The sequence below is a fragment of the Lates calcarifer genome, linkage group LG19 (assembly GCF_001640805.2).
Source record: "Lates calcarifer isolate ASB-BC8 linkage group LG19, TLL_Latcal_v3, whole genome shotgun sequence".
Lineage (NCBI taxonomy): Eukaryota > Metazoa > Chordata > Actinopteri > Centropomidae > Lates > Lates calcarifer.
The window spans coordinates 19,897,933-19,924,190 of record NC_066851.1 but is presented as its reverse complement, the minus strand read 5'-3'; the positions used below and the strand labels follow the sequence as shown (position 1 = coordinate 19,924,190).

General features: G+C 42.0%; 3 protein-coding genes and 1 long non-coding RNA gene across 4 annotated transcripts; 1 reads left to right on the top strand and 3 right to left on the bottom strand.

Moving 5' to 3' along the window:
* Positions 1 to 517: 517 nt before the first annotated feature.
* Positions 518 to 4,677, bottom strand: med6 (mediator complex subunit 6). Its single transcript, XM_018681666.2, has 8 exons — positions 4,616 to 4,677; positions 3,543 to 3,702; positions 3,192 to 3,283; positions 2,671 to 2,753; positions 2,430 to 2,538; positions 2,071 to 2,186; positions 1,930 to 1,957; positions 518 to 1,250 (listed from the first exon to the last, which is right to left on the bottom strand). The coding sequence occupies exons 1-8, from the start codon at positions 4,635 to 4,637 to the stop codon at positions 1,120 to 1,122; spliced, it is 741 nt and encodes a 246-aa protein (XP_018537182.1). The 5' UTR covers positions 4,638 to 4,677; the 3' UTR covers positions 518 to 1,119.
* Positions 4,678 to 5,689: 1,012 nt separating this feature from the next.
* On the top strand, positions 5,690 to 10,313 carry LOC108886689 (tetratricopeptide repeat protein 9A). The gene is made up of 3 exons (XM_018681665.2): positions 5,690 to 6,702; positions 7,081 to 7,263; positions 9,281 to 10,313. The coding sequence occupies exons 1-3, from the start codon at positions 6,207 to 6,209 to the stop codon at positions 9,361 to 9,363; spliced, it is 762 nt and encodes a 253-aa protein (XP_018537181.1). The 5' UTR covers positions 5,690 to 6,206; the 3' UTR covers positions 9,364 to 10,313.
* On the bottom strand, positions 6,405 to 9,309 carry LOC108886691 (uncharacterized). The gene is made up of 3 exons (XR_001961485.1): positions 9,226 to 9,309; positions 8,231 to 8,350; positions 6,405 to 6,490 (listed from the first exon to the last, which is right to left on the bottom strand). It is a non-coding gene; the product is annotated as an uncharacterized LOC108886691 (long non-coding RNA).
* A 967-nt stretch (positions 10,314 to 11,280) lies between the features above and the next one.
* map3k9 (mitogen-activated protein kinase kinase kinase 9) lies at positions 11,281 to 25,972 on the bottom strand. The gene is given in 12 exon segments (XM_018681664.2): positions 11,281 to 13,935; positions 14,574 to 15,335; positions 15,710 to 15,822; positions 15,933 to 16,039; positions 16,041 to 16,075; positions 16,191 to 16,313; positions 17,027 to 17,267; positions 17,369 to 17,544; positions 17,874 to 18,022; positions 20,116 to 20,296; positions 23,565 to 23,978; positions 25,301 to 25,972. Coding segments are annotated over 12 exon segments (3,147 nt in total). The 5' UTR covers positions 25,692 to 25,972; the 3' UTR covers positions 11,281 to 13,480.
* Between the last annotated feature and the right edge of the window lie 286 nt (positions 25,973 to 26,258).

Genomic DNA, 26,258 nt, shown 5'->3' with positions numbered 1-26,258 from the left:
TGAGATGACTAATGGCACAGGAAAGAATCAAAAACAAAGTTTGTTTTTTGTACTCTTGCTTCTCTAATCTCTGCTTTTGTTGTGAAATGACGACAGTTATTTAAATGAAATCTGAGAAGTTTAGAGGAGAAATCACATGGACATAGACATCTGAAACATGACAAGAGGCCCCGACTAGAAACTGCCAGTAAGCCTGGGAACCACTGGACTGATTTTTAACAATGTAAGATGTCTATTTTTAAAGTTAACCAAATTCCAAATGTCAGGTGTTTCTTTCCATCTGCAACAGATTATAGAAGCTTGTAAAACAAGAATCAAAGATGTACATGTATCTGCAAATCCTCTCTGTACTCTACCCATCTACAGCCAGTGGACTGATGAATATAATTTAACTGTAGTTAAAAGAGAATAGCTGATAACAGCTGCATTGAGTTATGGGCTCTTGATCATGGGTCAGAATTAAAATAAATTCCCTTGTAACAAAGGAAAAAACTGAATGAGCAAAAACACAACAGGATACAACAGCAGAAACATTTTAATACAAAAACACATGAAAGCACATGAGAATTTCTTTCGAAAACAGATACAAGTGTTTGTAATTAAAGAGGAGTCTGTGTGAAGGAGCTTTTTGCTTTTCAGATGAGATGATGCATCATGACAACATCTTCCTGTGAAGCAGACAAGGAATTAAACAGTCCTCTGAAGTCACTAAAACACAAACATTATGCTGATGTCAACAGTAAACTGATACTGGTGCTGATGTCAGCTTATAATGAAAAAAAAAAAGCTCATCCACTGCAAAATGCCTGCTGACACCGAACAGTTAACCCCTGTTTGTAGTACAGCTGCCTGAAATGTCCCTGATGCCAAACCTATCAAGTGTACAAGACTAAAGTTACAGTGTAAAAGTAGTCCTGGCACTGAGACAAGCAACTGACACTTTTTGTGCCAGTTCATTCTTAGTATCCTGAAAACTGATCAAACCAGCAGAGTGACAGACCATCTTGCAGTTCTGGAAGAGGAACAGAAACACTCCCGATACTGAACTCTTGTCCAGTTAGTGCTGTTGGACTTTACACTGCATTGCTCCATCTTCACACAGTGTGAGAGGTGTGGCCGTCACTGCAGCCTTGCTCTCTTCTCAGGAGGAGGTTTGCTTGGTGGAGCTGGGGCGGAGGACTTTGTGGCTGGTTCCCTCTCCTCTTGTTTTACAGTTTCTGTGGGCGGCTCAGGCTCCTTTTTCACCTCAACTGCAATACAAGAACATAGCATTATGGGCAAACTCGTGAAATCAATGGATACTGGGCTTCTGCCTCCAGTCCATCTACCTTAAAACCCGAATACTACTTCACAATTTAGATGTTATATTTACATAAATTCACACTGACTTAAGTTAAATGGGCTATTTGTACGTTTTCTCTGCTGCTGAACATGGTTTCTTGCTGGGAACAGGTGGTGGTGATGATTGCTCGTCAAATGCTTCGGCCATCATTGTGTTTTCAATCCACTACTAGAGACAGCTCTTGGTGAGTAAAGGAATGAAGTTTGATGCTGAATGTACAATGTTTCTTCTAGATTAGCAAGTAAACACCTGTTAATGCTAATGTTGGCTATGTACCAATAGCAAAACTTACAAATAGCTCCTTTAAAGGCACAAGTAAAATACTTTGTTTTTTATGTTATTTATAGTTTCCTCTGTTTTGTTTCATGTCGTGTTGCTGAATGTCCACACTGGATTGGATTTGTATTTGTTTGTTTGTTTGGTGAATATCTGGACGTAGGTGTGAGTAAGTTGTTTTATGACGGAATGAAACTAAACCAATATGAATCTCATTTACATTGATTTCAATATTAAGTGAGCATCCACACATTGCCACTATTTATTATGTAACTTAAGGATCTGAATATAATGTCATGACTTAATCATACCTGGAATAGGCTTCTCACCAGGCTTAGGCTGAAATTGTAGTAAGAAAACAAAGTTACTTGAATCCCATCACATTATAATTACATTCTAAAAAATTCTGACAAATAGACCAAAATGTTTCGACATCAATAGCTGTTTTGTACCTGGTAAAATGTTGGTGGAAATTTTGATCTAAGGTCCAAAAGGAGTGTGTCCACACGATGCCTCTGAAACAATGAACTTGGTTCCTCTTTCTTCTTTGACTTAGGCTTGGCTTTTTCTGTAATAAAGGATTTTGTTTATCAGCTTGTGCCAAAGTCATCACCTCAAACCTCAACTTACAATTATAAGCATTCCTGAGTCACAAGTGTTATCGGAGGCTCATAGCTCTGGCTCTTGTCCTCTTCAGCCATTTGCTGTTTTTAACATTTGTGATTGTGTTACAGGAACTACTCCACTGTGAACTGGAGTATCATCTAAATAGTCTAAACTGTAAAATTTTAATGAATTGCCAAAACCTAACCTCTCTCCTCCTGGTCCTTGAAGTGCCACCAGTATCCTTTGGATGGGTGGTAGCGGCAATATGACATAGCCTCATCAAAAGCTGACTGTATTCCATGGACGGCAGAAAGCTAAAATAGATATGATTCATGTCACACAGTAAAAAAAACAAAACACTCATCAATCCCACACACCAACATCCTCCACCAACAGCCTCTGCAATACACAAGGCTCTTTTACAGGATAATATTATAAATCCTCACCACTCTGGAGCTGATCACTGTTCCCAGGTCTGGGGCCTGATACACCACTCCTGCTATGATGTAGTAGTCAGCCAAGGGTATCACTATAGAATGAAAACATACAGTAGAAGGAGAAATATGATCTTCAAACAGAGCCTTAAATGCACTGTCTGTGTGTATGTAAACATTTGTTACTTTAAGTGTAAGTCAATCTAACACTGGCATTTAAATAAATAACTAACAGTTTATCAGATGTTATAAAAGGTCCAGATGCTGAGTGTTTTGTTACCAGTGACCACATTTATGCAGGCGGATAATGATAGAAAGTCAATACTCATTTAGTCAATTTCACTTGGTACTTATAAGTAAATTTCCCCTTTATTTGTCAGTAATATGCTGTAAATAGCATGATGACATGCATAATAAAAACCGCACCTACTTGAGAATAATCTGTGATATCACAAATAGATATCACAAACTGCACATTGTCCATGCTCACCGGCATGCCACAATTTAATCTAATCAGATGCAACACTGCTTACCTTGTGTTGGTGACTGCCTCTGTTGTTTTCGGATTATATAAAGAATTGGCTCCTGAGCATGAAGAAGGATGTACTCCACTCCCACCATCTGACTGAAAATGGGACAGAAACAATGTTTTTTATTTTTAATTTCGCAAATGTCACTTAATATGATACCTCTGCAGCCATGTACTGAATATATATTTTTGTATCTTGATCAGCAGAGCTTAACAATAGCAGCTGTTAGCTAACAACACGCATAATACATCCAAATTATCTCCCTAATACTTGTCATGCTGCGTTTTTTTAAATTTATGTATGTGAAACTAATCGTAAAGTGACACAAAATCAAACTGTGTACAAAGAACTTACTTTAGATGTTCCAGAGTGAGCCGCTGCATCTTCACTACCTCATTATTACAGGTTCGGTCATAGAAAGGGTTGCTTCTCTCAGAGAAGTAGTCCAATACATTTCCAGGATTAAGAATCGGCACCCAGCCGCTGTCCACCCAGGAAATCCCGAGGAGGTTGTCTGCACATTAAATGAAAAATGTATTGTAATGAAATATCCAAGGCTGAAGACCAGTCAGTCTTTGTAACGCTAACTACTTCAGGCTATATCAGACGCATCACATACATAGTCATCATCACTACCTGAGGTTTTACTGTCTGTGATTTAAAACTTAGAATAAAAACTTCAATCAGGGCTTTGCCATCAAGGCTTTGAGGCGACTCAGACGCTTTCTAGTGTCTGTTTTGCCAGAGATGGGTTTATCTCTTTATTATCTTTTTGATCCTAATTATTATTATTAATGATATGTTTTGTAAATATCTGGATAAGTGTGTTGTGCGAACGTTACCTTTGACATAATAAAAATTACATTTAATCAAGTATTTGCCGTTGTTGTAGTTGTTGAAAGTATCCCACTTTTATGCAGGAGTTAAGTTCCGTATAAATAAAAAGTTTCATGTACAAATAAAGCCTGTTATATACTAGTGTCATGTTCAGCATATGTAGAGCCTGTTTCAAATGGAAGTGCCTTCGAGATGAGAAATGAGTTCTCTGCGTAAATCTTGGATTTAACAACCACTGATTACAAATGATCGATCCGCTGCTAACAACTACGCAGCTATCACAGAACCAAAGTCATTTTAACTAAAAACAAGCACCGTGTTGAAATGAGATTTTATTATTTTGTAAGTAAAAGTAAGAGAGCTGGCGAGTGATGATAACATCAACTGAATCGAGCGTTTAGCGGTGATGCTAATCGTTGCTAACGTTAGCTTCTAGGTTCGTACTAATAAATATACTTAGAAGCTGCAAACAGCAGCTGTGTCTCGGTGGCTCAAATATAACACATACATTGTTGTCTTGTCAAATAATAATACAACAAAAAGCCCTAGAAATAACTTTCTAACAAACAATTAAACCCAGATTTCGCTACCTCTGAAGTCCACCGCCGACATGTCAACAAAGTGTCTCACAAAAATTGCGTCTCTACTACACTCCGGGTCGTAGTTTGATGACGTCATCTTCATGTCTTTAATTAGTTTAATTGGAATAAAGCGTTAATATAAAGTGTAGTAATTACTTGTGATAAAAACCATAGTTATTATTTCACCTCACTGTTTTTCTATGGTTCGTTTGTTCAAATACTGCGCTTCACACAGTCTATAATTTTGAGGTATTTGCACTTGAGTATTTCCATTTTATGTTACTAGCCTACCTCTACTCCACTACATTTCGGAGGGGAGGACTGTACAGCAGACACTTTACTTTAATGCACTTTTTATAGTGTGACATTAGTGTTTTTGCTGAGGATTATGCAACCAGTCATATTTAGCAGCTTTCGTAGTTCATGGTCTTTATTTTTCATCAACAACATTTGTTCCAGAGAGCTGAAATTCCAGGGACACACCCACACAGCTGAGTTCACTGCCCAGTGAGTGTGACAGGACAGATGGATTTAAGCACGGTGGATAAACAAGCTCACACACACTCAGTGTTGTTGATAAAATGACGAGCTCTTGTGTCAGAGCAAAGGGAAAGACCGTATTCATCACTTGCCCCCCCCCCCGCCACACACACACACACACACACACACACACACACACACACACAATCATAATAGTGACTCGTAACACCATTACGCTGCATAAACCCCTGTTTGAATGACATCAGAGACTGTAGCCTGTCATGAGTCTGTCCAAAGTGGCTGCGCAGTAAGCGAGCAGTCAGGGAGAAAGGCAGGCTGGATGATCTGGGCTATATCTGATTCATCTGAGAGATGACTGCATTCCTCCAATCTGTGATAAGAGCGAGACACTGGAAGGAATATTTAAGAGAAAGGACGCAGTTGATATTCAAGAGCTCTTCTTCTCTGCAAGCTTGCCTCTCTAGCTGAAGGAGGCTGAAATATTGGGATTTTCAAATGCACTTGCATGGATGGCCCAGATAGAAATAAAGAGTCATTATTAATAAACCCACTCTTCAGTTTAATAAAAGTTTATGTCTTTTATTTGGGTATAAATCAAAATAATACAAGGCTCAGGCACCGAGGCAGAACCATATCTCTCTGAAAAGATTTACAATAAAGAACCTCATGACTTTTATGTTAATTCCAAAGTACATGATTGTAATTTCTCTTTGGGAATAAAACTAAACCACCCAAACCATCAACAAAGAACGCATTTTAAATAGAACAGTGTGTCCAGTTTGCAAACAAACTGATAATTAAATTATCTCCAAATAAACAGGTAATCAAATCAAACCTCTCCTCTTCCTGCTGGACGACCCCCATGGGACGACTGGCCCTGTATTTATGGACCAATCGGCTCATCGGAGGAGGGGGGGATACGAGAACAAGCTACAACGGTGGAGCGCGCATCGCGCAGGGTTGCGCACAGAGAAGACGTAGCTGCGACACTGGCCAGGCGAAGACGCGACTACAGCCGAGAGGATGCAGTGAAGGAGCCTCAATTTCCCAGCTAATTTACAGCCGGGCGACAGGGCAGCTATAATAAAATAACGTCGAAATGAGCGTGATCCAGGCAGGGCACGACGGCAGGGTGGACGGCAGCAGAGGCAGCCTCACCGACAACGGCGGCGGCTCCCCGAAGCTCCAGCAGTGCGCTCAGCCTCCCAACAGCAGCAGCAGCAGCCGGACCAAAGATGCCAAATACCAGCAGCAGCTCCAACAGCAGCAGCAGCTCCAACAGCAGAGGCATCATGGTGGGTCGATGTGGAAACAACCATCCCACAACGAGCCAGCCGACGTCGTGAGGCGGGCGCTGGACTTCAAGAGCCAAGGTACCCAGTGCTACAAGGATAAGAAGTATCGAGAGGCGATTGGCAAGTATCACCGCGCTCTGCTGGAGATCAAGGGGCTGTGCAGGGTGCTGGGGGACCCGGACACCAGCTCCAAGTCCCCGTCCTCCCTCCTGCCCACCATCAGCAAGTCCACCACGCTGACAGACGAGCAGAAGGGGGCCATGGAGAATGCAGAGCTGGAGTGTTACAACAGCTTGGCCGGTAAGAGACGTCTCTCTCACACATTTCACACACTCACACTCACTACACTTATCTGTCCTCTACTGAATAGGAAAAGGTTCTGGGAATACTCCACAGCTCATGAATGATTCATAAAGAGTATGAGTCATTCTTAGGCTTACCCCACTATCCCCCTCACTTTCTTTTGATACTCACTTCATGTAGATGATATTTATTCACCCCTTTGGCAAATTAATCATTATATTAGTAATTTATTAAAGACTTGTTCAAAGAATCCACTTCAGTTTGGTGCCTGACAGGACACACATTAGTATTTCTGCTTTATAATGAAATCCAAACATTGGCTCATGCAGTGTTATCAGTAACTTCTTCCCCCGCTCTTGTCTTTTCCTGTTCTAGCCTGTCTTTTGCAAATGGAGCTGGTGAACTATGAACGAGTGAAGGAATACTGTCTGAAAGTGCTACACAAGGAGGGAAAAAACTTCAAAGCTCTTTACCGATCTGGGGTGGCCTATTACCACCTAGGAGACTTCCAGAAGGCCCTGTACTACCTGAAGGAGTCACACAAACAGGAGCCATCAGGTCAGGACCGACAGACTGTAGCACTGTGCTTCACTATCTAAATCGGGCTCTTGACCTCACTGCACTGATTTTTCTCTTTCATGACAAACATGTACAGCAATAAGTAAGGGGCTCCTGAACACTCTCATGTCTAGAACCTCCAAATAATAGCTGGGTTAAACCACAGACCCCACATTTGACAATTTGTATACTAACTGATTGGTGGTAAATCACAGACTACAAGACTAAGAGTCTCCACTGAGGGTCTCCAGCCATGCTAGTGGTGCTGTATATAAAGACTAACATGATCACAATGATCATGCTAACATGTTTATGTTAAACATGGGGATCATAATGTTTACTATCTTAGTTTAGTCGATTAGCATGCTGACATTTTCTATTTATTACTAAACACAAAGTAGAGCTGAGGCTGATGGGAGCGACATTAGTTTTGCAGATCATAAACCAATCTGATAAACAGAAATTGACCTGATGAAGCACTAGATGGAAAGTCAGAGATCAATAGTAGTAGAAATTGTTCTTTGAGGACCCAATTTTGTGACAATCCATCGAGTAGTTGCAGTTATTTCAGTGGAAAAACAAAAATATCAACCTCATGGTGCTACTGGAAGGAAAAGTCGGGGATTCCCAAAGTCATAAGATTATTGCATATGGGAACCATGAATGTTTGGACTGGATGCCAATCCATCAGTTACATTTTGAGATATTTTACTTTTGAGTAAGTGAAAACTTTGACCTGCTGGTGGCGTTAGATGAAGAGTCAGGGGATAACCAAAGTCAGTACGATTTATCCTCTGGGGATCATTAATGAGTCAAATTTCATGGCAGTCCATCTTGTAGTTGTTCAGATATTTCAGTGAGGTAACAGAGAGAAAATGGACTGATTTGTATTTGATACATTTTCTATAAGCAGAACTTTCACACATAGAAAAAAATCAAAGAAAAAATAAACTAAAATTGCTCATACCTCTGAGGGTGCAGTGTTGGCGTCCCCGGAGCAAGTTTGGGCTCGGTGAGGCAGGTAAAGGGCTCAGGTGCAGGTGTGTTGTCTTCTGTGAAAAAGACCTACAGAGGAGCTAGAGGAGACCTGAGGGAAAAAGAAAGGCTGTGATATATGTTGGGGAGCAAATCAGGGGATTAGAAAGAGGTGCACAGGTGGGTGCAGAAGTTCAGGAATGTCTGACACTGTGGACTACTGCAGGGTGAGCAGGAAACAGCAGACTAGTGCCACAAAGTTCAAATGGTGTTAAATGCAGCCATAGCTTCTTCCTCTGCTGTAATATCTGGAGAGTGACAAACTATTTTCTATTGCAGGGACCTCTTAGAAACCCCTCAGGGACCTTTTGTGGTCCCAAGGACTCATTTTGGGAACCATGGCAATGAGACACAATTAAGCAATGCCTGTCACTTTAATGTGTTACTTTTGATTAATTCAAATAACATTTGACAGTTGTGGTGGGGTCTCTTTGTGCTACTACAGTACGTGTTTACTGTTTATTTTATTCAGAGACATAAATCTCCAAATGTGAAGGTGGAATTCATCACCTTGGGAAAAATCTGTGATAAATTATTTTAAACTCAGAGTTCACTCAGACTCAAGGCTGTATCTCACAGCCCTCTTCAGCTGAAATGGTTCATCTATTTGTGATGAATGACAATAATTTCTGTAGTCTGTTGTATAAATGTCCAATAAGTGCAGATTTGTTGTTCAGTTGTTTATGTTTCACTTGATTGGAAGCATAATTGTTTGCCAGTGTTGGTTCTGTAAGACCATTTCAAAACCCAACAGGACAAGCTAAAAAAAAAAAAAAAAAAAAAAAAAAAAAAGCATTGTGGTCCACTACAACAATATGTTTTGGTTTTTTTTTAGTCCCTGAAAAAATATTTTCAAAAGTTATAGCCACTTCACTATGCCACACTGAGTTCAGTTTTAGTGAAAGATTTATGTGCATAATTGCTCACCATTTCCTTTCTGAGCAGGAAATAAATCAAGCCTTTTCCTGTCTTTGTTTTCCAGACACCAATGTCATCCGCTATATCCAGCTGACAGAGATGAAGATTCGCCGGAATGCCCAAAGGGAAAAGAAAGAGGCGACATAAGCACTTGCTGTGTGATGACTTCTCACCCATCATGAATTTCAGCCCTGCTGTGTGCCACCCAGACCTAACACACCATGAGTCAGAGGTCTCGGTGTGAAACAATGTTTTGTTTGCTTTTGCTTTGCACAGCATCCGGTTGCCAGTTATGTGATTGAACCTCACCGTTGTGTGCTTGAAGCATTTAAAAAAAAGTGTACCAGATATTGAGTTTTTGTCTCCAAACCGCCAAACTTATCCAGTATGAGTCCATCCCGAGTATGTTTTAACCATTACAAACTGATGCACTGCCAGTCCAAACATTGCACATACAGGCCAACACTTGTGATAGAGACAGGAGCAACAAGGTCCACAGAGTGAATCCAGCATGTCTGCAGGCGAGCGTAACTGTAAATTAGCACCTGCCCTCGCACAAGATGTCTTTTGAATGGCATGGAGTGAGTGAGTAACAACCACCTACACTTCTGTCACCATACTTTGATTTTGAAAGTACTACAAAAGATCAAGTTTTGTTTTTTTTACACTTTCAATTATATTTGAGTAAAGGCTGCTTTCACTAAGTAGGTTTCTAACTCAAAATGCACAGGGTGGGACATCAAGAGCACATGGTTGCTAATTGCAGTATGAATTTAAGAGACATATCACAAAATGTAAATAGGCTACTTTATAAGAATCGCAAGTAAGTATTATGGAGAGGCAGGCTACTTGTGTTTATTAACGCAAAAACAAAGCACTTCATTCACAGCATTAACTGTATCAACAAATACTGTATGTTTACTGTAAAGGTATGCGTGTAATAAATGTCTATTGATTGAAATATTTTTGTGGTGCTGCAGCAGTGGACTTCCCTTCACTCTGTCATTTTCCTCCTATGTTCCTTGTAAGCTGAAATAGATCTATGGAAAAATGCTGATGAAAGCACATGTGTAAATAAACAAGTGAACCAAACCTGACTGAAATGATTTTATACCTTTTTGTCTTGGCAGTTTCCATGGTGAGGCCTTGGTAATAAGCTGGGTTATGGAGTTGATTTTTCAGAAATCATATAATGAGATGGTATCATGAGGCAGAAAATCACAGGCAATGATTAAAAAGTGAAAGGATAATTAATGCTTTAAACCTTCAGCAACTGATTTTTTTGGCCATTTGTACCAGCTTCAAGCTGACATGGGGAGCTTCTTAGCAAACTGCTGCCTCAGACACAGTGCAAAATTAGCATTGATTCAGAAGTGTGTTTCTAAATGTCCCACCATGCTCACCAGCTAACAGCTACGTCTGCCTGCAGTCACAGTGTTAGCTAGCAAAGATAGCTACTTCGTAAGTGTTTTTAACAAACCTATAAAGTAATTTAACAACGCTTACTGCTGTTCTGAAGGTATTGCCACAATCCTAAAAGTCTCCACATCAACTGGGTGAAAAAGTATGTCATCCACTTTACGGTCAAAAGACTTCTTACCTGTGTTGCTTACCAGTTTCCTGATCCAAAATGGCGGCCGGCCGGTTACGTGGACAGGAAGTAGTTACAAGCCGGTTAAAAATCTCATCCTAACGACTAAGTGGCTGAGGGTCCTCGAAATACATTTGGAACCGCTGTAACTCTTATTAAATCAATCCAAAGAGTTTTTCAATCATTACCGAGGAAGTGGCTGGTTAGCTTTGTAACTGAAATGTAATGCTAATGCTAACACACGCGGAGCACAATCTGTTGCTAGCCTCCACTAACTCCTGAGATACACATATGCTACTAAATGCTACCTTAGCTACTGAATACACTACTTTCCTCTATAGCTAGTTGCTAACCACCGTTTTTGCTGTGCAGATATATGTTATACTAAACATATTGATCATAGATGCTATTACATTAAAAGCCTTCCATTTATTATGCAAAGACACCGCCTAATTAAATAATCAGCAACCCTGTTGGATTGTTTACTATGATTTTACTCAAATCAGTGTGTTCCAGTGCAAATACAAGTCAGTCAATAACAGCATTATTCCCAACCTGAACAATGTCCATCAGCAACAGTAAGATCAGCTTATTCGTGGTAACATTTCAGACAATAATGACACCATAGCTACACCTCCGAGGGAGAGCTTTGTCTCAACCAGCACCCTTAGTTGAAACACTTGGTACATTGAGCATGATCGCATTCTGCACATCCTCAGAGAAAAAGCATTCACATTTACATGTACATCGGGTCACACTTAGGATAAAGACAGATCAAATCTCAGAGGATGAGGTTCTCCAGGCTGAGAGGTCACTTGACATTTGAAAATGAAATGAGAGAAACAGGCATTAAGATCAGAGTCAGGTAATGTTTCTATTTATTATTTTCAAATAACTGATAATTAATTAGCTCTTTTTACCTGCTAGTTTGACAGTTTATGTGTAGGGACGTACCACATCTTTCCCTAATATGAATTTTCCTGTATAGCAGGTTAAAACAAATAGTAAAAATTATTTGAAAATAATATTAAACCACAGTCTGATCCAGACAAACCTAAGTAAAATGTAGAAACAAAATGAAAACAATGTGTAGAACCCAGTTTGCATGCATTTAGCTAGATAAAATACCTTATGATGAATTTGTTGATTATTTCTCGATCGATCAAATGTTTAGTCTGTAAAATGTTGGTAAATAATGAAAAATGCCTGTCACAGTTTCCCTTTTACTACAGTCCAACCAAAAAAAAAAATAAAAAAATAAAAAATCAGTTTAATGTCAAATAAAATAAAGAAGAGCAGCACATTCTCACAATTGAGAAACTTGGACTTGGGAATGTTTGGCATTTTTACTTAAAAAATGACTTCAACCATTAAACTGATGATTGAAATATCAATTAATCAACCAATCATTTGATCTCTGGTTGGATTGAAACCACTTGCAGCCTTTCTGAAGTAACAGGAAAGCCCAGACTAAGAAAAAACTGGACATAAACACTAAAAACATCCTTGAGTAACATTAACGAGTGTCAAAAATCAAGGCAAATAGAATGGATTATAAAAATAAACCATCAGATAAATTAATCAATAAATAAAACTGAACAAATCAATATAAATAGAAATAATCAGGAATGAACTTCCACATGCCACCAGGGCCTGTTTCACCTCTGTGCCATTCTACACTCATGCAGTCTGTCACTTACATGACCTAAAACATACTTTACATCCCTCATCCTATCTTGATCAACAATTTATGAGGCAGACAATTTACAGAGTTACAAATACAAAGTTCCCTTTTTAGTTTCGAGAGACGTTTCTCAACTGGTGGCTCGGGGTCCAAACAAGCTTCTCTGACAGGGCCACAAACAAAGATTGAGGATGAATTCCTTGCTATATTTATACATTGTGACTTCCTGGCAGCATTTCAGTCCCAATTCAAACCCAAGCTTCAGTGACATTCATTTTTTTTTTTTTTAATAGTACAGCTCACAGTACACAGCTCAAGACAATGTCAGACATCATTGTACTGACACTGTTTCAAGACTGTGGGTTGCTAATGCAAAGAAGTGCTCATATATACAACAGCATGACTGGTGATGACAGGTGCTCAGTAAAAACAGGAATTCTTCAGCTACTAGCACAGGAAAAAAAGATTAATTCAAATAACACAAGGCTTTTACAGACAAATTACAAATAATCAGAGACAGCGTTTTTTTTGGAAAAAACCTGAAGCTTTACATTCATGATGCTTTCCAAAAGTGCACTTCATTAAATGCACAATCTTCAACTCAAGTTTAAAATTAAGAAAAGGATGTAAAACTTTTTGAAACTGTCAATGCCATTCTGCTACAAAGCCATTTACCTGTTCATTCCCAAAGAGAAAAAATTTCTTTACATCTTGAATGACAAATGACGAAAAATGGTTACTCTGCCCTTATAATGCATTAACAACCAGACCTGGGTCAAATTATATTTTCAAATATTTTCCATTGTTTGTTTTAACAGTTTTTGATGCCAAATTGAAAGGATTTGGAGGTAAAATACTGCCCCCATTAAGTACCAATTAAAGCTAAAAACTGACTCAATTTTTAAGCACTAATTGACCCAGAACTGTAACAGGCTAACAGCAAGGACAGTCCTCTCCTTGTGTTGGACCAGTGAAAGATTGGAGCTGAGTTAGGACCAGAATCCAGGTCTGTAGCGGTAAGGTGAGTCTTTGGGAAAGCTGATCTCTGGTTTGCAGAGTGGGATGGTTCCATCCCGGTACTGTCCCTCGTCCTGCTGATCCAACAGGTTTTCATTCTTGCGGGGGGAGTAGGGTGTCGGGGCCTCCATGGGGGTGGGCAGCACTGCTGGGTCTCTCCCAAACTCCACAGTGGGGGGAGTTTCTGTGCTGGAGGTGTAGGCGGGGGACTCGCCGTTACCCAGGTTTTGTCCATTTCCCCTGGGCCTCGACTCCGCCCAGAACACGTCGCAGCGTGCCCGTGGCGAAGGTCGGGGCCGAGCTACAAAGTCCAGGGTTTTGGGGCGTTCGGGAGCACAGCGACGACGAGGGGTTGGAGGGAAAACAACATTAGGATCAGGGAGCCGGGGCACCTCATTACAGTCTTCCTTTAAACCTCTGAAGCCACCTGTTGTAGTGAAAAGAGAAGGGAAATAAAAACATTAAGATAGAAGCCAATAACTTCTCTCCAGACTCTGAATGATTTATTAAATATCAGCCACCATTAATATCCCATGATTGAGAGTTCTGCAAGACAAGTTGAATGCAGTTTCAAAGGTTTCTTTTTACACTGACAGTATTCTGTCATCACTGTATTTTGTCCAGATGCTAACATTTGCTAACTGACACTAAACACAACTGAATTCACGGTTTGTTTTGCAGGCGTTTGGTCATAAATCAGAGTACTGGACAAACTGAAATTTTGACCCAATGGATCACCAAAGATATTTCAGTTCATTCTTTGTATGTACCATATTTCATGGCAATCTGTCCAGTAGCTGTCAAGACATTTCAGTAAAACCTAGCCATGTAAATCTCATGGTGGCACTACAGGAAAGGTCAGAGGATAGCTGTAGTCAGTGGGATTCAACATCTGGGGACCATGAACATCTCTAGCAAATGACATGACAATCTATCCAGCAACTGTTGAGATATTTCAGTCTAGACCAATGGTATGTGGTAAAACCTAAAAAATCCATACTGGTAAAAACTCACATTCGAGTGCACTGTACATCTAGCTGGAATAAAGGGGACACAAGACTTAACCTGTGTTCTGTAATGCTGTTTTTTCTGGCAATGGTTCCAGATTATTAGGAGGGCAACTTTTCTTGATGGCTCCGTCGGATGGCGTGCGACGCAGGCTACGTGAGGAACTTGGACAGGGTAAATGTGTGGGTGTGAGGGACTGGCGGGGGTTACGCTTGAAGCTCTCAAGGTGGGTGTTGACCAGCGGGTTGACTGGGGTTTGGATGGCCTGACGCTGCAGTTGGAGAGTGGACTGTGCGGGCGGTGAGGCAGGGCGGCAGACCAACAACTCCTCACTGTCAGAGCGCAGTAGTGAGCGGGTGGAGTTGCAGTCAGACACTGATGATAAGGACAGCAGGGTGTAAGAAGAGGGTAAGCCCCGCTCAGGTAGCGAGGGCGCCGAGGGCTTCAGCGGGCTTTCCCGTCGGAACAGTCTGCGAGTTGGGGGGCTGGTGCTTCGTCTTTGGCCCCCTGTTCTGTGGAAGAAGCCCTCCCATCGTGGTTTGATGCTCTCCTCCGGTTGGGCCAAAGTTAACAGGTTGCAGCCCAGTCCGACGGCTGCCAGCAGAGCTCCACAGCCCAGCAGCACCAGCTCAGAGCGCCGACCACCTCCTGGGCTCTTCCTGCATGGTGGCGTTCCTGGCACCTGGCCACTGGGGCAGTACTCATCTCCATCACTGTCAGCAGAGGCAGCTGAGTGGCCCTCCTTGTGGAAGGGGATGCAGAGGTAGGACTGACCAGGAGCCGCTCCTGGCTCAGTAGTGAAGCAGCAGTCTTCATTTTCTGAAAACAGGATCATTCATTTGTTAATATCAGTTCCATTATCCTATATCAAACAAGTACTGTGGAGACATTCATTCACAATCATACACACAACAGTTCATGCTAGTGTGACACTGATTCTTCCATCCATCCACGTTTGGTTTGCTGAGTGAGCAAGATCCTTTTTCAGCAGCAGCCTGTTTACATTCATACAGCTGCAAACACACATCTGTGAGTTTCCCAGGTCAACCACAAAGAGCCATGTGGGAGTGAAGTATCTTGTTCACTCTGTGTTTTCCCAGCCACTTCTTTAACCTTAAAGCTACCCTGTGTATCATCATGCAGCGTGTTCATGTGCCAGACAAAACAGAGCTGCTAAAACTGGTCCTGCTTACCCATCTCCACAAGGCTTGGCACTCCAGGCACTGCTGGACTGTGTCTCGGGGATCTGCGAAGGTTTGGGGCGCTGCAGGACCGCTGCCTGCTGCCCTCGTGGGGAGGCTTCACACTGACAGGAAGAAAGGATAAAAATAATGAAAAACCAGGCTCGGATTAATTTTACCAGTAGAACGTGAGGTTGTACTTTCTCTAGATTATAAATATCTCCAGTCCTCTCACCTGGCATCAGCACTGTGCTCCCTGTATGGGCCACACCCACGGGTTCTGCCTTTCTTCCTGGACCCCTTCCTTTCACACTCTTCATCATCCAGCTGAAAGCCTGTGCTTGCGACCCCAGGCTATACACCCCTCTCCTGGCGTGACTACCAAACAAGAGAATAGTGTGGGAAAACACTTGATATCAAAGGTCACACCCTTATAATGAATAATAATTGCACAAAAAAAAAAAAATTAATGTAAGATGCTTATAGTTCTTACGCTGGATGGCTCTCAGGCGGGGCAGTATTGGTGGACTGGTTGGAGGACTGGAACTGCTGCTGAGCAAACTCCTCCGTCGATCGTGGGAGGGAGACGCCTGCACTGTGATTTTGTGCTGAAAATCTGTTTAAAAAGGTTAAAGAAGTCTGAATTTAGGAATCTGATTTATGCATTTATGTAACGTTTTAGTAAAATATGAATAAGTAAACTGCATACTGTACATTATACAGTATTTGGCAATGACCCAGTGTGACTATGCAGATATATAAGTCATAGCAACAATATCAGAAAGTAATAAAATACAGTTAAACATAAACCATTAACACCTGCCTAACACAGACTACTGACATTGATTTTACTTTTATTTTCTTTATTCATAGAGGACAACACACATTAATCAACATTGCTGTCTAATCTGCAATTGTTCATCTACAGTACAATGATAACTTGCCTGCATTCACACCATTTCCATTTTTAAAGTTATATTTCTACAGTTCAGAGGCTGATTATCTAAATGAATTGTTTTGTACTTGACCAAATTTAATATAGACCTTTTATATTGTTCCTCAAATGTTGACAACACTAACAAGCTCAGATATCAAAATGTTTTTGGATTATTTTCTTGACATACAACATTGTAGGTATGAGTGTTGATCATTTTAAAAAGTTTAATTCAAGCTGTTGTGTCATATGACTCTGAGAAAAGGATGGCCTCTAACCTACAGCTATACACAACCCTTAAAGGCAACATTTAAAATAAAACCTGATTATTATGATGACCAACACTCCTAGATATTTGTGCATTATACTGTTGCACTACAGTTTGTTTGCAGTACCTGAAGGCAAGCTGATCCTGTTCCCATCCTTGAGCTTAAGGCGGTTGCGGCGGAACTTTCCTTGCCTGCTCTCCACGTGAGGCTTTTCCTGGTAGAGCTGGTGAATGATGATGTTGAGCTCTCGTTCCAAGATGTGGATCTCCCGCTCGGCCAGTTCCTGCTCGCGCCTCCTCAGTGCCTCCTCCTGACACTTCTGCTGCAGCGCCGCTCGGGTCAGCTCCTCCTCCCACGATCTCAGCTCCTGAGGAAACAAGGAGGTGATGAAAAAAAACAAAAAACACTGAAACCTGTAACACCTGCATATAACTCCCAACCTTTAACAATTCAACCTCACATCTTTACCTTTTCCTTGGTCCTCAGTTGATCAAACATTTCCTGGATCTCCAGTTTCCAGTCGTCCTGCAGGGAGTGGAAGGACTCCGCTGGCATCTCAAAAAAGCCCGACTCCTCGATGGCCGTCAGATGGTCCAAAACAGATGTGAAATGTGGTCGGGAGTGAGGGTCTGTGCTCCAGCAGTCTGTGGCAAAAGATGAAAAACAGTCCCAGCCCAACTTAGGCCAACTTTCCCACGAGCAAAGATTATCTTTGGCACTTCAAAAGGTTCCACAAAGTAATAAAATATTCTGTTTGGTTATTTGATGTAAGCCATTATTTATATTTCAGAGGCTTCTCTTGTTGCAGTGGATAAATTTGTGGTTACTCATTCCATTTTTAATATTAAATGTTCAATGAGAACTTTTTGGCACATAAACTGACACCTGTCTGATATTTTCTCCAATATGCTTGGACACAGTTCTGGATAATAATTATTACTGACCAGGATATATTCATATTTTTCTGGCTTACCCTCCATAAGACGTGCAAAGGGCTCAGGACAAGTAGAAGGAATGGGCAAAGCGAGTTTGTTCATGGCCACTCCATAAGCCACCGCAAGGCCATCGATTCCCCGAAATGGAACCTCTCCTGTCAGCAGCTCCCACAACAGCACGCCGTAACTTTATAGTAAAAAGAAGGAAAGAAAAACATACCAAACAATGATGCTGAAGCTGTAAACATTAACAGAGGACATACAACTTCAAATAATGTGCTTTCATTGACGCTACAATATCATCCTGAGATAGTGTTCTTGATTTAAGTGTCACTTACTGCATAATGTCTAACAATCTGGTTATAAAGATAAAGGTGTGTATGAATATAATATAAAATAGAGTGTGAATGTTCAGCAAATCTACTGTATTTGAATAAATGTCAAAAAGAGATTAGAACGGTTCTATTCTGTACTCTACTCATGTAAATGCCAAGGTGAGACAGAAAAGGTCAAAATATGAAAATGCCAACAGAGTAGTGCAGTAGCTGACAGATTCACACCACTAATGGCAAAACCACACACTGATGAGCTGTGGTCAATGAAAAATAAGGAATGAATGTTACAGATTCTGTATGACAGGTTCTTCTGCTGTTTGTTATTCAAATTGTGGAAGATATGGCTGATCAAATGACAGAGCTGGATCAATTAGCACTTGGAAATAACAGTTCAGTGACTGCTGACGCTTCCTGGTGTACATTGTTTCGTCTTATGCAAATTCCATTCATATGAAATGAAACTTATGATCGTGTTTTGACCATGGTGTATTGTATTCCAGTGTAGAGGCATTGATTAGGGAGACTAAGTAATTCCCCCTCCCTGGTTATAGCACTCCTGAGGACATTCACCTTCCTGTCATTACTGTTTTACTGCATGCTGCCTTCTCTGGACTCTCTCACTGATTACTCTTTAATCCTGTTTTAGAGGGAAACCCCGCATTCAGTCAGGAGAGGCCGAGCTGGAAACATTAATACTGCTGCATGTGTAAGGAATCGGATGAAACAGCAGATTGCCCAAGAAGAAAAATAAGAAAAATGACAGATGGCATTAAAGCACACCAATTATTCACCTCTTACAACAGCACTATCCAAATTCCTCTGAAGTTTCCAAATATGTTATCAGGATATGAAGTTCATGCAGAGTAAAAGCTATTTGGCTCCAGTGTCCTTCACTTGTCTAAAGCTGGTTTAAGCTGCAGTTAATGCTGAAATCAATGGTTGTTAACATTATTGATTAACCTGACAATTATTCTCTCATTTAATCCACAAATCTTTAGGTCTATAAAAGATCAGAAACTGCACATCACAATTCATCAGAGCCCACGGTGATGTCTTAAAATTGCTTGTTTAACAACCAGCCAAACAAAAAACAAAGATATTCTGCTTCCTCTAATGTAAGACTATAAAAAAGGGCAAAATTTCACATTTCAGAAGCTAAAACCATCAAATATTATCACAGTATTAATCAAGACAGATGTCCATTAATTTTCTTTTGGCCGACTGAGCAATTAATTGACCAGTCTTTGCAGCTGTGTTTGCAGTGATAACAAATGAGACTGAAATGAACGAATCACATCTCAATCAACACACAGAATATGAAAATGATGAATCACACGTTCATCTGTGCAGTTATGAGTGTTACCTTTGCAGAAATTACACTGCATATTTTTTCACATAAATTTAATTGAAATTTGTTCTCTATCCACTATCCTCTGTACCGCCCTGCACATTTATATTTGCATTTATAAAACTGTATTGTACAGTTTGCTATTCACAGTTTTTGTACATTTTATTCTTATTATTGCATTAAAATATGTGCTTAAATCATTGCTTATATGAATAATAAAGCACTGATACGACACACACACACACACATGCACACACACACGTACACACAACACACAGCACACACGCACACACACACACAGATTCTCCATGATGACTTCTCCTCTTGCCTGAATGCAGAAGCCTAATGTTGAGTGTAGTGTATTTATAGTTAATGTACTCTTTAGCCTACTCTAGTTTTGTACTCATCTCATTAAACACAACATTCTGTCCTTTTCTGTGTCTCTGCTTTGTTACTATGGAAACTGCTGCCAGAGCTGAACTTTTTCCTGTGCTCTGTAGATAAACTGCTTCTCTTTTTTTGGCTTGGTTTTCAGACCAGCTCTAAAATCCTGGTGCAGTTTGTTTTGCAGCATGAACCCCCCTGTCCTCTGCCCACCTCCAAACGTCGCTACCCTTGGAGAACGTTGATGAGCGGATGACTTCAGGAGCCATCCAGGCGTAGGTGCCAGCGGCACTCATCTTGGTGGTGCGGTGCCACTCTCGAGCCAGGCCGAAGTCCGTGATCTTCAGAGTCTTGTTGCTGAGGTCTTCCATCTCAACCCTCTCAAGGATTAGGACTGGAGCGGATATGTGGAGCAGCAATGGTGGAGTGGGAAGTGATGTGGGGGTGGGAGGATGGTGGGGGATTTCAGTTGGAGGATGAGAGGGTGGTTTGGAGGAGGTGGTTGGGTGGGTGGGGGGTTCGTGCAGATTGGCAGGGGGGTTGACGGTAAAGTAAAATGATTCAGGTAATCATCACCGGGATTTTAATGTTGGGAAAGGCAGCAGCAGGAGTCCCATGATAAAACATGATACATGTGGAAACGCAAAAAATTAAGACACATGGTGGATGAACAAAACAGGGTGCAGTTGGCGGGAGGCCATGATGAAACGATCGGAGGGATAAAAGCAGAGTAGAGAAAAAGAGAGAACAAACAGAGAAACCAACAAACAGTGAGCCACTACTACACAGCAAAGCAGAGATGAAAAACACCGACCTTGATCAATGCTAATGATCTCACTGCGTATTTTTTCAATAGAACATCTCAAACAAACGCTGATACTACAGTGAAACTACAGAAATAGCCTGCTACAACACACCCATTTGCTCTAATAGGCTCTAAAAAACAAGCCTTTCCCAATATGCACATGCAAAGCAGGACTCCTCCTAACCACATGCTCGCTCTCCCCCATTCAGATCCACAATGCTGGGCCATCTGCTGTGGCTGTGCCCAGTGGAGAGGGTGTGTCTGCAGGCTGCGGTGCACATCAAGCGCCCCTTCATCTGCTGCTCATGTGGCTCTTAATGCTACTGAGGCAGTTTTTAAAGAAACTAAACCCGAACATGTGGCTAAAGTGAATCCTGCTCCTGTGTAGCTTGAGAGGTACAACGAGAAACAAACACAGCTGATTCCCCCTGGGGCCAATCATGCTCTAAATGTATGCACTCACTGTAATGCACAATGGTTTATATAAGAGCATCTGCCCAAATGGCATGTCATGTGAAAAGGAAGCAGCAGAGAGAGTTGAAACAGAGAGTGAAGGTGAGCGTTTCCTCATGGTATCTGTTGAGGATTAGGACAGCTAAATGACACATTACTGAGTGGATTGCAAATAAAAACAGAGAAAGAGAATTATTTGCTTGGTTCTATAATACAATTTTAGTTTTAAGTTGCAGGACCAGCAAAGTCAACATATAGAGACTGAGCATGCTGCTAAAACAGATCTTTATCCGAGGTGTTATATTTTGATCAGATTAGGTTAAGTCAAGGGTATGCAGAGTGCTACTGAACCACTGCTGTTTCACAGGAAGGACCAAGGTGTGGTGAACAACCAAGCTTTTAGATTAGGAGCATATATTAACAAAACTGCAAGTCTGCAGCCATGCTAGTGGCTCTGTGAGGCTTTGCACAGACACAAATGCTAGTGTTAGCATGCTAACATGCATCAAATGACAATGCTAATATGATAATGTTTATGCTTTCCATATTCAGCCTCTTAGTTTAGCACATATGCATTCAACATATCTAACTAAATAAACTAGATTAATAAGGAAATGTAGTTTTATGTTGTTTCAAGTGGAAATTTTGAACTGAAAAGTTGAGGGATCACCAGGGTTATTACAAGTCATCCTGAGGGCAACATAGGATGTCTACACTAAATTACACTGCAGTCCATCCAGTATCAGTCATGATATTTCTCTAAAAAACACTAGTGTGAACTGGTGCTGCAGGGAAAAGTCGAGGATCACCAACAACAGAAGGATTCATCCTATCATCAAACTGGACCCTAGAACGACAACGCTACTGTAACTAAAAATGAAACTAAGTGGGTAAGTCCCTGAGGAAAAACACTCAGAGATGCAAGGTTGTGTCTTTTTTAGGGACTGAGCTTCACCCTACTGCCACCAACTATTTCACTACCACAGTGATGCGTCACAGGGGTGGGTCTCACTTTACCCACATCCTCTGCTTCACAGCTGAAGTGTGTCCTGAGAAACTTTCCTAACCACTGATTAGAACAGAGTTTCTCAAGTACAGGGTCTGGACCCCATAAGAACCTGCTTAATGTTAAATTAGGAGTAATGGGAGATTTCTTAGACTGATGCAGATGGAACAGATGTCAAATAGATCTAATAAAAAAAATAATAAAAACTAAAGAATGACATACTGGTTACAGTATAACCTAAATGTAGTGTTACAGCCAATAAAGGAAAAAAAACCCTGGATTAGACAGTTGCATGGGTAGACTGGCATGCTGCACCGTCCTGAACTCCTCCTGTAGTGTGAAGAGGGCATGGGTTTTCCCCTCAGAGCCCAGGATGGCAACTAGTTAGACTGACTAACACTTTAAAGCAGCCTATTGGAAGTGAAGCATCTGAGCTGATCACCAGAGAACGGGCCAATGGCAGGAAAGAAGCCAGTTGTATGTATTGGCGGAGCCTCCAATGGGGAGGCTGGGGCAGAGCATTGGCCAAATCCCCAGTAATAGGCTTGGGATTTAGGGGATACAGTTGGGTAAAATGCAAGATTACAGCTGCTCCACAAACATACATGCAAACTCCTTTTCCTTTCTGCTTTCATTCCTGAATTAGATGTTATCAGTGCAAATCACAACTACTTTAGCATGGACTGAGCATGGTGTGACATATTTTCTATATAGTCTATATTATTATTATATCTTCATGGTGCATAAGTTATTTTTGATTCTCCCACAGCTCAAAATGACCATGACATATCTGTGCAAGGTTGCTGTTTAATACCAGTGGGAAACACCTGAATCTGGTTTGGAAATGTCCTTACTCCCACATTAACTACTTCTAACTAAAGACAGCATTAAAGACACTAAGGACTAGGACTACAAATAATAACTACAATCATTGAATAATGATAAAAGGCCATCAGGCATTGCTAAAGACCACTATAGTGTTTAAAATATCTGACTAAATACCAACAGTAAATCTATACTGATATAAAACAGAGAAACACATGAAACTAAAGCTGAAACAATTACTTAACTGATCCATTAGCCAGTTAAAAGGAAATTAATCAGCAAATATTCTGATGATCAATTAACAGTTAAAGCCATTTTTCATGGAAATATATCAAACATTCTCTGGTTTAAGCTTCGCAAATGTGAGGCTTTTCTCTGTTTTACACCTTTGTAAATTGAAGAAAACTCTTTTTAAAATAATCATTGAAATATAACTGATTAATGTTTGGTTGACCCTAAAACCAGTTCATCATTTTCAGAGAGCTTCACAAAACAAGTTTCCACTGAGATAAATTATTTTCTTACACTGCAGAAACAACCATGAGATGTCAATAAAACGAGAGAGACTCTTACTGTTGCTGGACTTGAGGTCCCGGTGAATGATGGGGACGATGGCCTGGCTGTGGAGGTAGTGCATGCCCCGGGCGATCTGCACAGCCCAGTCCACCAGTGTGCAGGGAGGGATGCGTTTCCCTGCAAGGGCCCGGTTGAGGGGGCCGCCCCGGGCGAACTCCATGACCAGACACAGGTTGGGCTCCTGCAGACACACCCCCAGCAGACCCATGATGTTGGGATGGTTGAGCATGGCGAAGAGCTTGGCCTCCTGACGAACGCTCTCCAGAGTTTGCTCCGCGTCCTCGTCGGGGTCCCGTCGCGCTGCCTTCACCGCCACCTCCGCGCCCCGCCACACTGCGCGGTAGACTTTCCCAAAACCGCCCACCCCGATGATTTCCTCCAGGGTCAGCTCAGAGAAATCAATCTCCAGGACTGAGGAGAGATGCAAGAGAGGAGAGCAGAGTGGAGATTTAGAGCGACAGACAAAGAAAAGAATACAATTCTGATCTTTAGAGGGGAGTTCCATTTCTGCTCAAAGCCATCTGAGGACATTAGGGGTCAGGGACAGCCCGTCTGGACCTGGTAGGAATTCACTATTTTTCTTGTCAGCAGGGCAAGTGCTTCCTAACAAGGATCTCAAAACCAGGTCATTCTGTTGAAGGATGCTTTCTCAAAGCACTAAGCCACCCTGCTGCCCCAAATACAGAATCTGGTGGAACTATCCCTCCTGCTATTATACAAGGATGAGCATCTGTCCTAAAATCTGGCTGGGGTATTTGGAGAAGCAAGGAAGGATGGGTGGAAAAGATGACAATCCTTTCTACTGGGTGTTTAAATAAAAAAGAGTGTGTGGTGGTGTGAACAGGAGTGTCTGTGTTTTGTGTTTGAACTGTGGCTGCGAACGTTCATGCTGTGGATTCCTAACAGTCTACCAAGCAGACTGACCTTGATGAATATTTCAGGTGGGATGGTATGTGAAAGTAGGCCAGCTGCCTCTGAGTATGAACAGATGAAAGCCAACAAAGACAGCTGAGGCTGAGTGGTCCACCCAAACAACTGGGTGTAAAATGCTCTCATCAAACACAGGCTTTTGAAGCCTGCTTATGCTTAAATGCACATGTAAGACACGTGGAGAGGACAGGTTTTGTTTCAGTGCAGCCTCCTTTTGGCACACAGCTCAAAAAAGCTATAAGAAGTGAGAGTGTTTTCACTTTGGCCTCCACAGAACCGTCTGCTGGCATATAGGCGCTCTTGATTCTGCTTACTGTTTCCATCTGAGGCCTTGGCCGCACATTTAGCTGCAGAAGCTTTTCCTCTATAAGCACTACTTGACATTTCTTTCTCCCTTGCTGCACAGTTTTGGTGCAAACAATAACACTCACTATAAAAATGAATGCAGACCAAGCCAGTGTATCTCCTTAGAGAGCATAACAAAGGTTTATATCTGGTGATGATAGGTTATTGCATGCTGGATTTGCAGGCTCTGCACACATTGTGCATTGAGGCGGGGTGGTCGCGGCTGGCTGTTTGTTTGACAGGCAGTGTGATGAATAATGGTCCTGAAGCTGTGAGGATGCTTGGACCAGCCTGTTTCTAGGCCAACAGGAGAGCACTGCGCCTACCATGACACAGCACTCTCAACGTGGGTTTCTCTGGCCTCCTAACAAAAGACAAGGGAAGACTCTACCCTGTGCTGTGTTTTAGTGATACACTGATTTCATTAGCACAGTCATGAAGCACAATGGGATACTCACGGTGCAGAGGAGGCACCGAGTACTGCTGCTCCGCGGTGTCCCGGATTTCCTCCGGAATGCCATTCCCTTTGCTCACATAATTAGACGGGAAAATGCCAACCCGGTCCGCTATCATACCGGTCCACCAGCCCTCATCTCCCGACACCAGGGAGTCCTTGGACAGGACCTCCACCACGTCCCCCCTCCGCAGGCTGAGCTCGTCGTCCGCAGTCGCTTCATAGTCAAACACGGCCGTCCAGAAACCCGGGGCGGCTGGTCCCGCATCCGGCGCGGCGCTGATACCATTCTGCGGTGTCGGCCAGCGAAAAACATCTGCCTCGGCTTCTTCCGATGAGGAAACGCACGCCTTGGGACTCAAACTATTGTCCAAAGCGGGTTTGAAGACATCCATGGACGCGATCCATAGGGGCGACCTGGATCACTGCAGGCGCATCCACCTGACGCGGCTGGCTGGCGGCTCGAAGCGCCCTGCGTCTCAACACACACACACACACGCACACACACACACAAAGCTAAGTAGCGGCTAATCCCGCACACAAACCCTGCAGGAAACTGGAGGCACCATTCTGCTGCATCGTCTGCCTTTCAGCCCCCCCGCTGGCTGCTATCAAACATACAGCTCCAGCTTGGTGATTTTTCAACGCACAGTCATACACCCAATCATCGCTGCAACTCCTGGGACGCAGTCGTCGTTATTTTAAGCCAATTGTGCCAACGTGCGAATCACCCCCGGCTTCCTATTGGTGCACAGACACGTCAGCAACAGTTTACCTCCCACCCTCCTCTCAGCGTCAAATGCTGGTCACCCTTATCACAGCGTGAACCTGCTCCATGCCAATTAAACACATCCAAGAGGGCGTTTCTTATCATCAAACTGTCTCCTTTATTTAGATGTTAACCCCCCTAAAAAAATAATCTAAAATAAACACCGTAAAGAAAAACACAACTGTACGTTAAA

Bases quoted from the DNA above. Each gene is read 5' to 3' on its own strand.
- med6 (XM_018681666.2), bottom strand. From the start codon at position 4,637: ATGTCGGCGGTGGACTTCAGAG. The intron at 1,958-2,070 runs GTACAAAACAGC...CTACAATTTCAG, and splicing joins TTCCACCAACATTTTACCAG to CCTAAGCCTGGTGAGAAGCC. The intron at 1,251-1,929 runs GTATGATTAAGT...CTTGTATTGCAG, and splicing joins TGGTGAGAAGCCTATTCCAG to TTGAGGTGAAAAAGGAGCCT.
- LOC108886689 (XM_018681665.2), top strand. From the start codon at position 6,207: ATGAGCGTGATCCAGGCAGGGCACGACGGCAGGGTGGACGGCAGCAGA. The intron at 6,703-7,080 runs GTAAGAGACGTC...TTCCTGTTCTAG, and splicing joins GTGTTACAACAGCTTGGCCG to CCTGTCTTTTGCAAATGGAG. The intron at 7,264-9,280 runs GTCAGGACCGAC...TTTGTTTTCCAG, and splicing joins ACACAAACAGGAGCCATCAG to ACACCAATGTCATCCGCTAT.